Source organism: Nanorana parkeri, unplaced genomic scaffold, assembly GCF_000935625.1.
Source record: "Nanorana parkeri isolate BGI_ZX_2015 unplaced genomic scaffold, ASM93562v1 scaffold883, whole genome shotgun sequence".
Classification (NCBI taxonomy): Eukaryota; Metazoa; Chordata; class Amphibia; order Anura; family Dicroglossidae; genus Nanorana; species Nanorana parkeri.
In genome coordinates, this window is record NW_017307151.1 from 280,397 (window position 1) to 296,876 (window position 16,480).

The 16,480-nt window shown below is 40.3% G+C and overlaps 1 protein-coding gene across 2 annotated transcripts in view; it reads right to left on the bottom strand.

The window, feature by feature from the left end:
* The window catches only part of ZNF423 (zinc finger protein 423), a 246,657-nt gene that overhangs the window by 107,027 nt on the left and 123,150 nt on the right, over positions 1-16,480 (bottom strand). The window contains exon 5 of one of the 2 annotated variants that reach the window (XM_018565746.1): positions 11,770-11,851. In XM_018565746.1, coding sequence (XP_018421248.1) covers positions 11,770-11,851 — 82 coding nt within the window. Of the gene's footprint in view, positions 1-11,769; positions 11,855-16,480 lie in introns of both variants that reach the window. The other variant, XM_018565745.1, reaches the window with a different exon arrangement.

Genomic DNA, 16,480 nt, shown 5'->3' on the forward strand with positions numbered 1-16,480 from the left:
TAGACAGCATGGGACAGGTAGCAGAGCTCTACATAAACAATACCTGCTCTGTGCACCATGGGTAATCAGACTGCAGATTTCAGTGACAAGTATTTCCAAGTCAGGGTTATATATCTATAAAGCTATGCATCTATGTAGTGTATACAGCTCACTGAAATACCATGGGTTAACGCAGCAATAAACCAGAGATTTATAGACATCACTTAGGACAGAAATATAAGGAAGCAAGAATACTTAATGCAGAAATAAAAGTTAAAGGAATCAAGAAGATAGCTACTGGAATATAATTCTAGTGACATAACGCTGGTTCACTATGCAATGTCAGAATATGTCTACAGGAGACCTAAAGTAATTGTACACTGCAGTTATTTATAACGTATAACAATAAGGGCAGCACTAAATCCATATAGCTTTGCCACTTTTGCACGATGGAGATTAATTTGGCAGAAAAAAAAGCTGGCTAACAGAGGGCCTCATTTGTGCTAAAATATCGCAGCTTGTGTCCACTAAATGGCATATAATATAAAAAGACATTTAAGCAAGTAGTCCATAACCTATATCTATAAGATAGGCCCAGGCTTTATCCACTATGTACATAATCTATTCTATATGTGGGTCCTTTGGCATTGCATTTCAGCTGGATAATAAATTAAGTGGAGCCCACTTTTTATTCGTTAGCAGGCATTTCACGCTGCACTGTAGCCTTTAGAGGGTGGCCTATCATGTAGGCACAACTCTAGCATTTTCTGGGCATGCTAACAATAAGGTAGTGTACAACAAGCCCTTAGTTTTCAAGTAGTTTCATAGGAGAGAGAAGCACGCCACTCCCCTTGCTTCTCCATTGAAATTAACTTACAGTATATGTAAAAAGTATATACTTCTCCTACTTGCTACCGTTTTGGCCTGTTAAACATACAGTTGCATGCATTTTGGTAAATCTGTTCGATAAGCGCAACAAAATGTCTACCGATCCTACCCAACATCCAGTACTGTCCTGTGCCCTATGTACTCAAGAGTTCTCTAAAAATATTATTAGGAAGTGTGTTTGAATACCAGTGGGGCTGAAGAGAGAAAAGAAGGAGTATATGGATAGATTAAGGAAGATAGTTGGACAAACTATGTTGGCTGTGTTGTGCAGCTGCCCATGGGAATGAGCTAGTAATTAAGTCTGCTTTAAATATAACTGTTAATTTTAACGACCAAGTTACTCAAATGATACTGCTCCATCATGGCCTCCATCCATCAGCCAAAGGGACACCAGGTGCCTGCCTTGCTCCAATTTCTCTACCACAAAGCCCATAAGGGTGAAAGCTATGTAAACCCTAACAATGAACGTTTTTATTCTTGTGAGCCGATTACTGTGCTCTCTGCCTGTGCCACATTCTCATCTTTAGCATTTTTAGCATCGTTTTGAGGACTATAGAACCCCCACCTTTGTTATGGAGACAAATAAGTTTCAGTAGTCCTAATACAGTAAGGTACGGGTGTGATCCTAGGACCGCAAGTGTGTTACTGGCAGAATCACATGGTGAAAATAAAGAAATAAAAAACCTGAAGAATAAAAAAATAGACTAAAGCTGGATACACACGGTTCTAATTTTTGATTGGCCACTAGCTCCATTCAGCCAAGAATTTTCCTACCTGTTCCTTCTGATTCATCAATAACTGGCCAAAATTTGCACTGTGTGTACCCTACTAAATGCAGTCACCACATCTAAGAACTGGTAAGCTACCATACATTTCTTTTTTAGCGTTTAAATATGCTTTAAGCACCGCAACTTTAGAACTACAAAATTAAGACTGTCCTACCTAGCTAGAGGCAATTAGGAGGTATGCAAATTAGCTTAAGTCTGATCACTTTGGACTTTCCCCACATAAAGCAGACCAGCATGTATATTTCTCATCACATAGGATTTATTGTTTGCCACACATAACAAATTCTGCTTCATACATAATATTGGAGCTCCGGCACAGCTGAAATCCTAGGGCTGAATCCTTAGCACAGAGGACTCCCATGATACTACCCATGTGTGCCCCTGACCCCAGCGACCGTCGGAGAGAACGAAAATCTAAGAAAGGACCTCGGAAACTTACTGAATTTTTCCGCTCGACGGGCTCGCCGCGGACTCAAGATGGCGCCGGCTCGTCCAGCACCCTGTCCTCTCTGCAACTCTCCGACAGCCGTAACGAGCGGGAGCCGAAAGGAGGTGGGAGCCAGGTGACCGCCAACCCGGCAAAATCCACGCCCAGACTGGACTCTGGGGGAGCGCAGATACGGCCTGGGGAGGGGGACGAGCGGTCTGGCCCTACTGTGCATGTGTGTGAGGAGATGAATAGCACCATTGAGGATTGTCCCACTGCTGATCGCCCCCTGCTGGACACTACCCTAGGGGACGTGCTTGTGTCTCTTGGGTGCTCCCTGCATAGAGATGTGCTTTTTGCTGCCGAGAAGGGATGTTGACGCCCTGGGAGACGGAGTCGTCCACGTCGAGGACAAGATGGGGGATTATGCAGAGGCCCATAACGATCTTCTCGTCTACCAACTGGCACAGTCAGGTTCTCCGTTGGGGATTAATGGCGGTTAAGATTGTACAGCGCTACTGCACTTGTATCATGCTGCCGTTCAGAGGCGACACCCGGAGCTTTAGGAGAAGCTGCAGGCTCTCTACATCTGCGTCTTGTCACCGTATTGCTCTACAAAGATGGCGCTGGTGTAGTCGGCTGCCGTCACGACTGCTCTGCAGTCGTGTAAGCATTTCACTGCATATCATACTTGTACGATTGTGTATGTGACAAATAAAATCTATCTATCTATCTAATATTAAAATGAATATATTCTCATACATAAGAACATTATCAAATGAAAAAGTAAGGTCTTTAGGAGAAGAAAGATTTTATTGAATGTGAGCAAATATGGGAATTTCAATGAGTAAGTAAGCATCAATAATTTCATTCTTAATCGACATCAGAAAATAAACAGTTTAGTAAACAGTTATTACATTAGATGGGAGAAAAAAACATCTGTGAGGGCTGTTTTCCTTGTAATTATTCTTGCTATTTTACATTAATTCTCACTGTGAGTTACTTTGGCTGTAAGGTTTCATTTGTTCTCAAGATTCCAGAACACTGCTAATTCGGAAATCTTAGAAAAGAAAAAGGTGCCAAATCTTAAATAAGAGAAAAAAAACCCAGAGTTGATAGAAATTATTCATATCACAGTGAGTCTCTAGTAAACCTAGCAGGGGGGCAATAATCTGATTGAAATTAACATAAAATATACAACTGAAAATTGCCCAGGAAATACAGTTGCGGTGTTCCTAAGAGCTCAGATTTACACTTGTTAATAACGGTTAAATTTGTCTAACTCCAGTAAATGTGCAATTTTTTGTCACAAGTGACTTTTCTGAAATATTTTCCTTTTCTTTTCTGGTACTCCTCAGGGGTGTGGAATTCCTATCGCCCGGGACAGGCAGTTTCGGGCGACGGTCGAGTAGTTTTTTAATACATTCAGCCCTGCTCCGGACAAGCAGAGCTAAATGTATATTGTGGAGCCGCCGCTCATTTTCATACAAGTGATCTAAATCAGATCACTTGTATGAAGCGAGAATCGGCGATCCTGTCCGGCCCCCCTGCGCCGTGGTTTTCGAGGGTCCCCCGCTCCTTTGGTGGACCCGTCACCTCGGCACGGGAGCTCACCATAGAGCCCGCAGAGCAGATGAAGAACTTCCTTTCTTCGTCTGCTCTGTGCTATCACTGAGACCGTGGCGCTGTAATTACAGCGCCACCTGTCTCGGCTGTCAGGAACTACACAGAACATCAGTTGTGCGTTGGAGGGCAGGTTCCATAAAGAGAACCTGGTCACCTCCAAACTATCACATAGAGGATTTTAACACCATATGTGATAGGAATAAAATGGAAAAAACATTTTTAAAGTTATAAAAAAGTAAAATATAATAAAATATATATTTTAAAAAAAAGTGACAACGTAAAACAAAAAAAAAATTTAAACCAACTCCGCTGCCCCTGCCATCTGCATACAAATAAACACATGCATAGGAAATTGTGTGTGTGTGTTGAGTCCCGCTGCCATTTCACTGTGTGCCATATTGTGGTACCTGGGCAGCAGAACTCTCTCACACACACAATGTGCATTAAAGGGTAAGTTCACTTTCCCAGATAATACGGGAAAATGGAATTACCTGATCAAATCTGGCCCGGTCTCTTCCACCTGCCAGCTATACTTAACTTTCTGCAAACAGTCCATACCCTCCGCCAGTACAGGTGTCCTTACCCCGTACTGGCCAGCGCATTCCTGCACTATGCATTTTGAATTTTGCTCGCAAATTGCAAGCACTCATTGGTCAGCGTGGTCAGGTGATTGGCCGGGAAGCCAGCTCCTTGATGATTGGCCACCAATCAGCATCGAGCCATCTTCCCAGCCAATCAGGTCATTACTCTCTGCCAGATTTCCTGATTGGCTAGCAAGCTGGCTCGATGATTGGCCGGGAAACCGGCTTCCCAGCCATTCACAATCAAGCCGGCCAAACAACATGGAGTCGGCTTCCCTGGCAGTCAGGAAGCCGGGTAGCATCTCATTACCCGCTGCCTGGTTTCCTGATTGCCCGGGAAGCCTGCTCCTTGCCAACGGAAGCACAGATACTCAGTGAGTACTGAAAGCAAAATATTGGTACTCGATACGCAAAAACTGGTATTGGTGCCTCCCTAGTTTTAAACTTTTAAAACTTTTTTTTGTATTGGGACAAGTAGATTGTCATGAAGGACAAGTAGATTTGACCCCTGCTTTAGCCCTTGGACAAGTAGTTTTTTCAAAAATTTCCACACCCCTGACTCCTGTACAGGCACAGATGTAGTCAAAAAAATGTTGTCTAAATACAAAAGGCGTGTTCTTACTTGAATATTGGTGTCCTTTGTGCATTTCCTCCAGATATATCCAGTAATCCTGCTGCTCTCTCTCTACTTATGCAGGGCAACTGGTCTTGTACCCGCCCTCTTCTGTAGTCTTCTGCAGGCAGTCTTTACTGGGTGGAACCTGCTGGGCCCCTTCCACAGGCTATGTGCAGCACAGTAATGATGTCACTGCTACTATTATATAGTAATAATTGGGTCTGCAAACACATTTGGTGCACACAGTGGATTTATATCCTTTGAGAAATATATTTAAATTAATTTTTGGTGCCCAGGGTTTAGCTTTAATCGTAGCTATCAAAGTAAAAAGTATTGGTGAACACTAACTGAGCCACAAGTACAAACCTTTCTGTAACGCCACAGTTACTTTGGGCAGTTGCAATAGTTATTTTGCAGTTTTATCAAGTCTAGCACTGGCAGGTCCACTTCTGCCCCTAACTATTGGTGCTTAAAGCGATGAGAGGTCTAAATGACTACTGCTACGTCATAGTGTGAAAGCAACGCCATTGCCTAAGTTTCCTCTTACAGTCAACTATTAGAGTTGACTATTATGACTGAGCTGACTGAGTTTGACTGATAAGACTATAAGAGCTGCCAAAGCTGCCTTTGAAGGCATTTGAAGGCATTTGAAGGTACAGAGTCTGGGATTTTCAGCCCAATTCTTACTTAACTACATAATGAGTCAATTACCTTTATTGTGTTGGTTTTATCCCTCACACTCTCTTCGATCTATTATACCCTTCCATAGAATCTCATACATTCAAAATATACCCTTTATTTTGCCAATTATTTTGGTCTTTGCATTGTTGCTTAGAGACAATTTTTGCAAGTAATTAAAACTAAACTATGGGCAACACAGTGTTGAAGGGATAACCACTGATCAACTATCCACTAGATCGTACTAATATAACTTCTCATCCCAATCTTTTCAGTCATATATATCAGTAACTTCTCATTTTGATGACCCCCAGTATCGATAGACATCCTGGATGTGCTCATACCATCCTCTACCCTAGGACTACATGCCTTTTCATCCTACTGCTGTTGGTGTTTGCTGGGCATCTGCTGAGTACGCACTAAGGGGGTAAGATCAGTCGACACACACACACACACACACACATCTTTTTAGGGCCCACATTGGCCATAATGCATTGGTTCAAATGTGTAAATATTCACATGACTATCTCTATATGCCTTTGTAGACTACCTTCTGCTCTTGAAGAAGCACCTTTCGGTGCGAAACGCGTCGAGAGTCACCAGCATCATGTGGCTCCCCTGGTCAATATCACCCTCATACCCACCTTGTCTGTTCCACTAGAAGGTTTCTTTTCCTAATGATGTACCAATGATGTTGTACTGGTTCTAATACTGCACTTGCATTTATATATATTTTGCTTCTGCTCATGTTTATGTGAACCTTATCTGTGTAACTCCAAGGTGGGTTTCTTGGAAGATCTCTTTCTAAGGGCGAGTTGGTTTATTAAGCTTTCTTGTCAAATAAATTTTGTATTTTTATATTTACTTTTGGCGTGAAGTCTATTGGTTTTGTCACTCTGCTAGCCAACAAAAAAACCATTTCTTCCTCCCGTGTATATTTTTTACGACCTTTAGTTAAACAATTTATTAGCCAATTTTTATTCTCTCATTGCCCTGCATCATAAAAATATACTCTATCCACACATCATAAAAATATACTCTAATTCACCATATGTTCTATTATTTCAGTGCAATAGGAGCAAAGCCAAGACCTTTGTTGGCTTTTCATTGTTGTTTCTCCATTTTGACACACTGTCTCTGAGACAGGAAGTAAAAGGGAAATCTGCACCGGAAATAAGAGAAAACCCCTAATTAAAGATATAGACAACAGTAAAAACATAACAGATGGTCTAACACTGAGGTGCTCTATTCAAAACTGAAAAAAAAGTTACAACTGAACTTCCAATATATAGCTGAACTACTTGTGCCAGACTTATTTCAAGAGCGTTCTGTTTTTTTTTTGTGGCTATATTTAAAAAAAACAAATAATACAGGAAAAGAACCTTATATGGCAAATGCAAATAAGGTGGTAAATATTTCATACAATTGCTGCATGCATCCCAAAAGCTATAAGTCTTAATTGAGTAAAGGACATTTTTGTAGTCAATATATGGAAATGGAAAATGCAAATGTGGTGTTTTCCTACTCCTGCAAAGACCCTTGAGGTGGCAGCCCTTTTCACAAACGGCCTCAACTTTATTATCAATATAATTTGGCTTCCCGCTTTATGGTCCCAAAAGCCCTTGTTGCTATCTGCCGGCTGCTACAAGAGGAGCAATTGCAGAATTGCTTTGCCACGTTCTGCAGGAGAACATACCCTGGGCACTGCCAGCTTGGCATTGCAAGTGACTTGATATCACCACTTAAACAGGCACAGAGATAAGAGATCCCTGCTCTGGAGCAGAGTAGATTTAAATCTCTTTTACAGGATGGAAGGCAGAGAAAAGAGGAACAACTCAACATATTCCCGGTAAAACGATAAATGCCCTAGGCCTACAGGTGAAAAGCGCACAAAATTTCATCTACTAGTGCAAATTAAGCAATTCCATTTACATAAAAAGAATACAAAAAGTATAACTTATTTACAAATTTTCTTTGCATGATGATTATAATTCCATTTAAAGGCAGAGTTCAATCTCCTAAGACAACTGACAGCAACCTACTTTAGTCCTTGCCACTCTCTTTGAGCTGCTGCAAAGTGACAGCTTAATAGGTGGGTAAACATAAATGTGAAGCTTGTATAGCTGTAGTAACATTGTGTGTTCAATGCATCTTTTTCATAACAGCTTCATGTTTTTGGTTTTTTTTTTTTGTTTTTTTTTTACAGGTTCATAATTTTATTCTTTTGCATCAACTTAAAATATCTAGCCATATAAAATATTTGCTACATAAGGGTTCTCATCGACATACAGGAAGAGTGTCACCATAACTCTAGCAATTTTTCTATGGCAACAAATAATATCAAACAGTCATACACAACAATTTTCAATTGCTAAAAATACTCAAATGCACTTCAGCATAACAACTGGAAGCATGACATTTTAATAAGAAGAAATATGGTGGGCCAGAGAGTTCCTCCTTAACCACTTGAGTGCCAACCAGTATATACCGCCCCATTATTAGGGCATTTTTCGGGTTTCAGTGCTTTGAAAGTTTGACTTGCAATTACTCTGTAACCAAAATGACCATTATATATTTTTTGAGACAGAGATTTCTTTTGGTGGCATTAAAAAAAAAACAAAAAAAACTTATTTTGTTTTTTTATCATATAAAGAAAAATCAAAACAAAATTTTTTGAAAATAATTGTTTTCCATACTTTGTTTTAAAACATTTCAAATAAAGTGCCAGGACACTATGAAAACCCCTGAAATGCCTCCTTTTTGAAAGCTAGACACCCTAAAGTGATCTAATTTTTTCAACAATTTCTGGGAAATGAAGAAACATGCTGGCATTACACTGCTTAAAACAAGGAGCATGCACTAAATGCAGCGCATAAATAAATGTACAGGCCATACACAGGAGGTGAATGGGTTAACCTCCCTGAGGGTCTGATTATGTCAGTATTTTTTCTATTTTTCACTTTTGAATTTCCCGCCGGCGCTCGCAGGGAAGGAACCCGGAAGACGGATGCCGGCATAGGCCAGAGGACACAGCGGGGCTCGTAGGGACAAGGTAAGTGACACTACAGTGTAATCCCGAGTGTGGCTCAGGGTTGCCACTTTTTGTACTGGAGAATAACCCATAGCCATACTCGGGAATACCACCAGGGAGGTTAATGCACAAATTGCATGCAAGGGAAGTATGGAATGGAGAGGGTTAAAGTTCAGATGTGAAGGATTAGGGAGGTGAGGGGTTAATATACAGGCCTCTAAAGACAAGATACAGGTCAAATGTACAGAGGAGGTGGGGGAAATGCAAAGATAAGAAAAAAAAACCCACCAACCCCCCCCCCCCCCACCCCCAGTCATTAGTCCCTCCTTACTCTGTTGGGAGAGGAAAGGTAGGTCCTTAGATGTGAACAGCGGTACCCTACAATTATAGTTTTAATACACACTAATTGACATTTTAAGAATACACTGGATCCTACTGGATTGGATCTGTGCAGCAAACTAGATAGTAGCTTTAAAGTGTATTTCCACTTTTGCGTCCAAATTTGTTTAACACCTACTTTAGATTTGTTACATGTTTGAATTCACATAGTTTTAAAAAATTGCAGCTTACCTTTTAGATGCTCTTTTTCATAAAACTCCATGACTGAAAAATCCTGTTTATTTTTCCCTTTCTATAAGGGGGCTAGGCAATGGCATTTGCCTTAATTAACCCTATCTGTCCTGTGCCAGCAGATCTCCATAACCAGTTTTAAACAAGTCGTACTGTCCGTTCTAACACAGGGTTAAAGATCTCAAGACATTGTGTGTTATTTCATTATCTCCACATTGCCATCTATTCAAGGCAGTAGAAGCTACTAAAAAGCTAGGTAAAATACTTTTTTCAATTATTGTAATGTGGGACCACAAACCTAGTGGGGGGGTTCTCAAATGTGACTGCTAAAGTGTTAACCCCTGAAAAAGTCCATCTCCAGGCAAACCAAAAAACTAAACTGCAAGGGTAGCCACTGCAAGAGGTCAGTGCTCGTTTACATATAAATAAAGAAAAAGCCATTTTACTTACCCGATTCCCACTCCCCCCAAGCTGCTTGACTGATCCCTGCAACTTCTGTTCCCCTTCACTCCGGCGGTCTAAGCACCACTGACATCACGTTTCATTCAGGTTCCATAGACCTGCATTAGATGTGAGGATGCCGAGAGACATTACGACATCTGGAGTGAAGGGGAGAGAGGTGATCACTGACCACCAGGGGAGCATGAATCAGGTAAGTAAAAGAGCTTTACTTCCAAGTCCCCTTGGCATAAATGAGCACTTACACTTGCAGTGTGGGGGTAGCCCCACTGCGAATGGTGGTTTCTTGGCTTGCCCACAGATGGGCTTAAAGTTGTCATGTGAATAAGGGCTTATGTAGATGTTCCTGCATTTTAAACACACAACAAATGCAGGTCAGCAGATTCCCATTGACTTTAAAGGAGTAGGGTAAATGTCAGTTCAGGGGCTGCGTTTGACCCACTCCGCCGTATTTTTCTTTGGACGCAGCATTTGAGGTGTGTTTGAAATGCAGCCTATCCTTGCCAAGTTTTGAATTCAAAGGCATGAGCTTGAGCAGCTCTTCATTCATAGAAGGCCTGCCCTAAGCCTGATTTCCGATTGGTTGCTAGCAGCAGCTTCAGATTACTGCTCTTAGACTCATCGTACTGTAACTGATAATAGGCTCATTTCCCCAAAATGAATGGTTATATTCAACCCACTGCTTATTTTATTTCACAATAACTTTCTACTAAAAATATTCAATTCACAAACAAAATATTATATAGGGGTTATCTTTTCACAGTAGAGGAGTTTTTAACTGGTGAAAGCCCAATTTTCTCACGTGATTTCATTACCACCTCAAACGGCTGTTTTCCTCAACACACGCACGACACAGCACACAATGAAACTCACCAGTATCCCCAGCCTTAAACTACTGTTGTTGTTAAAAGATAACCTGTGTGGTCACCTTTGCGAATTGACTTTATATAAATTTTGTCCCAATGGCTGATAAAATAATACTACAAATTGTTACAAATTTGTAGTGTTATTTTATCAGCCATTGGGATAAAATAGTGGTAGTAGTGGTAAAACAGCACTGCTTACAGGGGAGGGTAAAGAAATCCTAGTGTGTACCTTTGTAAACTGAGCCATTAGAGGTATGAGCTATACCGATATGAAGAAAATGAAGAAAATAATGACTGAACAAGAGAAATACAGGTTTGTAAACACGGTTTGTAAACACAACCTAATGCAAATAAAATTATTTTCAGCTGGATTCATACTAAGGGTTCATACACACGGGCACCTGGGGCCGTACAACATAAATTTGGGTGTACTTCCACACTCGGTGCTATAGGTGATGCATACATCCAACCATAAAAATCAATGGCTGTAAGCAGCTGTAAAATCCTGAATACCAAGTCTACATTCAGGGTTGTATTCATGTATGCAGGTCCGGCATTATAACCATGTGCAGCCACATACAGCCATTGATTTCTATGAGTGGCAGTATGTGCACCTGTTCTCAGGTGGGGAAATAAACCCAAGTTTAAGTTGTACCGCCACAGGCACCAGTGCACATGAGCTGTATTTCTATTTATAAAGTAAGGTTTCAGAAAGAGTGGAGTGAAGACATAAAAAACTAAACTAAAAACTAACAGTGTTGCTGCCCCTAGGTGTTCATTCATTTTTTTTTTACATAAAATTAATTCTAATTGTTAGCAACAACTCAACTTGTCATTTTCTTTTCTCCAGTTTCATTGCCTGTGCCAGTACGTCCCCTACCAATGGCATAGACAAGGAATTCAAATAAGCCAGAAATACCCCCCCCAAAAAACAACATAAAATGAAATCAAAGTATATTTTGCTTTGACAATTCTGAGTTTATGTAACTGCTTGCACTTTGCTGGCTAAATGCTGCAAATTCCTCAAATGTCATGACACAGAAAGAATTGATGTATAATTGCTTCTATATTGTTGACAGTCGACAGGTGCTTTTTGCAAGGCTAAAGAGAAGTGCTTTTTACTTTTAAAAAAAAAAGACCATTTCTCAATATGCACATATTCGGTCTGAAAAAGTGGCGTGATCTACAACTGCAGGAAGGAAACATTCAAGTTTATTAAAAACAGGGGCATTTTGTTTTGTAAAGGACAATACTGCTTACCTATCATGTGGTTGGCAACGTGAATCTGAATTTCTCTTTCATTCTCAAAGGTCATCTGGCACTTGATGCACTGATAGGTCTTCTTCTATTAAATATACAAAATAACAGCAGATTACATAACAGAGTTTCTGGTTGCTTGAGAGATAATAGTGACTCTCAAGCAACTGAAGAAACACCCTTCTACAGAGATGGTATATAAAAGATTCACACATTCTTCCACTTAAATGCAGCAAGTGAAACCAGAGAGGCTGATTGCATTTGTAAAATTATTTTGAATAACCCTTAACTTATATAGCACACCTATATTGTGAGGGTACATTTATATACACTGAAAGCAAACTAAATTTTACATTAAGTTGTCTATGTATGTCAGTGGTGCTCGGTTTGAAATAGGGGGCCTAAAGTGTGGCCCCTGACAGAGGGAAGTACAAATCACAAGTTTTTGTAAATTTACCGTTGATATATTTTTTCCTTGCAATGTTACAACATAGCACATTCAGGAAAAAAATAGTTTTTTGTAAAATAATTAGATAAATGTTAAAGTAGAACACTGGGTATAGAAAAAAAAAAAACATACCCGTGGAGCGGGCTAAACCCATACTGCAAGGGTAAGTGCTCATTTTGTATAGGGGGCTGAAATAAAGCAGATATACCCACCTGAGCCTCCTGCAGCAAGTCAGCACTCATGTCTCTCCCTATGCACTGGCTATGGACTATCCCTCTGCGTCATCATGTCTATTGCAGATCAATGGACCTGCATAAGGTGTGATGATGTTGGAGGTCCTTAAACCTCCGTAACACAAATTTACTTGAGCTCCCTACACAAAATGAGCACTTAACCCTTGCAGTGCGGTGGTAGCCCTACTACAAAAGTACCTTTTTTTGTCTGCTTATTTAAAAGAGAACTATGGGGTAAGTATTTTTCCCCATAGTTCTCTTAAGGGTCACGGGAGGACATATACTAGTGTCCTCCCGTGACCCAAAGCTCAGTATATTGTGAGCTACAGCTTACGGTATAATGAGACCGCACACCCGCGATGGATCCCGACAATGCTGTCGAGATCCACCCAGCTGCGTGAATGACAGCTGGCTCTGCCTATCTAGAGGCAGAGCCAGCTGTACCCGCCCCCTCCCCCATCCGTTCCTCCAGTCAGCGCTGGAGAATCAGAGCGGGAAGGGAGGAATCCCTACGGGGGAGCGGTGACTAATAGTCACTACTCTTTGCAGGGAAATGATCGAGAAGTGAGCGCGCGACTGTATGTGTTCGCTCATTTCCTGATCTATTGAGTCAACGTGTGACAGTTTCATTGTCACACGTCTACTCGAACTGATTTTCACTCAACTCATAGTTCTCCTTTAAGGGGAGTCAGATGTAGAAAACAAAAATGAGTGACAGTGGCATTTTTACAGGTTTGCAAACAAATTTTTAATAACATTGTGCTCACTATTGCAAATGTCATCCTTCCAATGTATTTGTTGGGACTTCATGGGAAAATGTCTTCTTTTAAACCGATTACGTTATGAAATTTGATTACAGCAGAACTTTTTTAATGCAGATACTTGAAAATTGCAAGTTAAAATTAGCACATGCATGCACACTTGCATAATTATGTGGCTTATCCAGAAGGTCTCCCAGCTGCTGTGCAGACATACTAGCAGGACCTGTGATTCTCTACGACCCTTTTGGTTTCGTCTATTGTGGCTGCATAGTCCAGAGGTCATATAATTTCCACACTTCTGTCTCAATATGCTATTATGATACTATATCTGTATGAGGGGCAGAGACCATCACTGCACAGAACAGTGTCCTGTCACTTTCTTTCTCATTTGTTGATGGCTGCATTTTTTTTTTAAACTAGCAACAACTGGCTTAAAAAAATAGCAGAAGGGAGAATAAGGGAGGCATAGAATGCCCTATTACTTATAGAGTTTGTGACAAAGAATGACAGCAGTCTCTACAGAGAATGTTCTGTGAGAAATTGACTATATCACTTACCTCAGACATGAGCACTGCCTTCATCACCTCCCACTGGTGTTGATGAACAGACTTTACAAGATGGCATTTGGATAATGCAAAAAGTAACACAGATATGCCTATGCATGCATGATTCTTGACTTGCAATTTTAAAGCACTTGCAAAAAAGATACTTTAGTTTTGCTTTAAATGATCCTTTATTTCTCCTTCATGGGGGTCTGGAACATAACAGTGGAGACCTGGGCCAGCCTTGCAGCAACAGATCACTTCTAGCAGTGATCTACTGCTGGCTACCATCAGCAAGCTATAGATTATTGTTGGATTCATCTTTTTCTGCAGAGAGGAAAAGTGGGGTGGATAAGCTAAACCCTGGCCTCAATACTGGTCTTATGTATGGCCCTCTTGTAATTTTCCGCAAACAGCCAGTAGTAGATGGACCTGCTGGGTCTTTCTAACAGTTCAACTCTGCTCAGGCTATGTGCAGCACAGTGATTATGTCAGAACTGCTTACATACAATCCAATATCTGGGTTGGCAAGGACATGTGATCTGCACAAAATAAATTTATTTTGATTAAAGCGGTTGAGGACTATATTTGGATAAAAGTTTTTGTGCCTGGAGTCCAGCTTTAAAAGATTGTCAGGGGAAAAAAATAGAAGCTGCTGCTGTTGATTAGTTGAACTATGAGACTACTTCAAAGAGATTAGGCTTTCAATAGCCAATTCCATACATTTAGGTGTCCGGAGTAAAAAGAAAGATTAGTTTTAGGGAGGAACTAGGCTTAGGTCTGTTAAGCTTTTTACTGAATTTCTGTATGAACTGAGCAATAACTGGAACCCAAGATGACCAAATTTCCAGATGATTCAAAGTGACCATCTGCTGTATCAGGCATCAGAGTAAACATCTGTTACCTGCTTATCCCTCTGCATTACCTAGAGACTACCATTTATATTTCATATTATCAGGAGCCCCCATATCAGCATTGCTGCATAGTTAGGAAGGTATCTTTCATTAATCACACAAATCTTGGCACAGTGCACTACATAAACCACTTTGTTAATTTCACTGGAACATTACAATTATTAGTAGACTGTACCCATATGTACTGTGCATACATTTTCACTGAGTTATTACATATGTCCTTTTAGTTACCATATCTAGGTATTAATATATGCTATTGCATGATGCATGTCTAAACTTTGTTCCTTGTGTAAATTGCCAAATTAAATTTGAACTGAAAATGTTGTAAATTATTTCAGTCTTCCATTTAGCAAGGGCTCATGTGTGCTGATAGCCACAAGGATTGTCTGGGACTGTCTGCTTATTTATCATCTTCCTAGGAACACTGTAAACATCAGTATACACTAATGAAATATAATCTCTCTCATACACAATGATGATGAAACACCTTCTTTAATTGCTAAATTATATAAAGCTCTTAATAGTTACCATGGATTAATAAACACATTGGATTTGCTCCATGTCACATACATCAATTTTAGCTAGTGAGCCGATTGGGTCAGCCTACAGACAGTCTACTGCAATTAAGCTTAAAGCAACCCTTTAGGGAAGTATAAGGTGGAAGGAACCACAGCACCCAGTGAGGAACAAGGCATTAACAAAACTGGAACTGTCAGCTACCAGAAGCTCTTCAAGACAGCAAAGATCATCTTATTTTACAGTCTGCTTGTCATTTAATGTTTGGACTGTAGCAGCATGTTCCCCTTCAAGAAACACATAAAAAAAAAAAAAAAAAAAGCGGCAAAAAAAAAAAAGCGGCTTTTGTTTTCCATCTGTATTACATGATTGCTTTGCAGACAGAATATGTGATATACGGTATATCGATATTAAAGCCCAATTCCACTCAGGGTACCAGTTCTAATGGGCTGCAGCAGTGGCATTGCAACAAATGATACATATACCAGGGGTTTTACCAGTAAATGTCTTTCTCTGGTGCATGGCGTTCAATTTTACTGTATGAACTACATACAAACATCAAAAAGAGAGATTAACAAATCGACCCAGAGAGTTAAGGAATCTTCACTTAGGTGATGTGTTTCAGGGCATATGGGGGACCTGACACAAGACAATGAAAACAGACAACTTTATGGATTATTTTTTGACCTCTTTCCCAGGGCAGGTATAGAATCCTACATGTCTAAATAATAAACAGGAAAGGTCCACATAAGTACCCCTTTTCCAGTACCAATCCTGTGATGGACAGACAAATCAGCAGAAGGCTTTAAGATGGTATTTTATTTTTTTTAGGTCCAATGCTGTGAGACATATGGACTAACATTACTATAACAAGGAGTCTGCATACCCCTTGCAATGGTAATATCAGCTAGTATGCCTGGGATGCCAGGTTGGTATCAAAGGGATGTCATTCTTTTTGTTTCTTTTAAAATGTTAATTGGGACAAATTGACTGACAAATCGAATCTTATTAAACTGGACTGTAGTAGTGGATAGGATAAACTCCTCCCTGCGAGATTATTATTTGAGGAGAATCCTAAACTTGGGGATTGTTCCTGTGCTATTGACTACTGCCAAATTTTGTATTTTCCTGCCAACTATCACTGGACAAAAGTAGATATCTTCTCAACAGAGAATAAAACCTGGCATACTTTATAACCCCCCTTGCTGTAGTAACTAATATGGGGTTAGGACCACATGAAACCCCGGTTTTTAATTTAGTAATCCATCTGCTACAGTAAACTCAAAAACACAAAAATCAT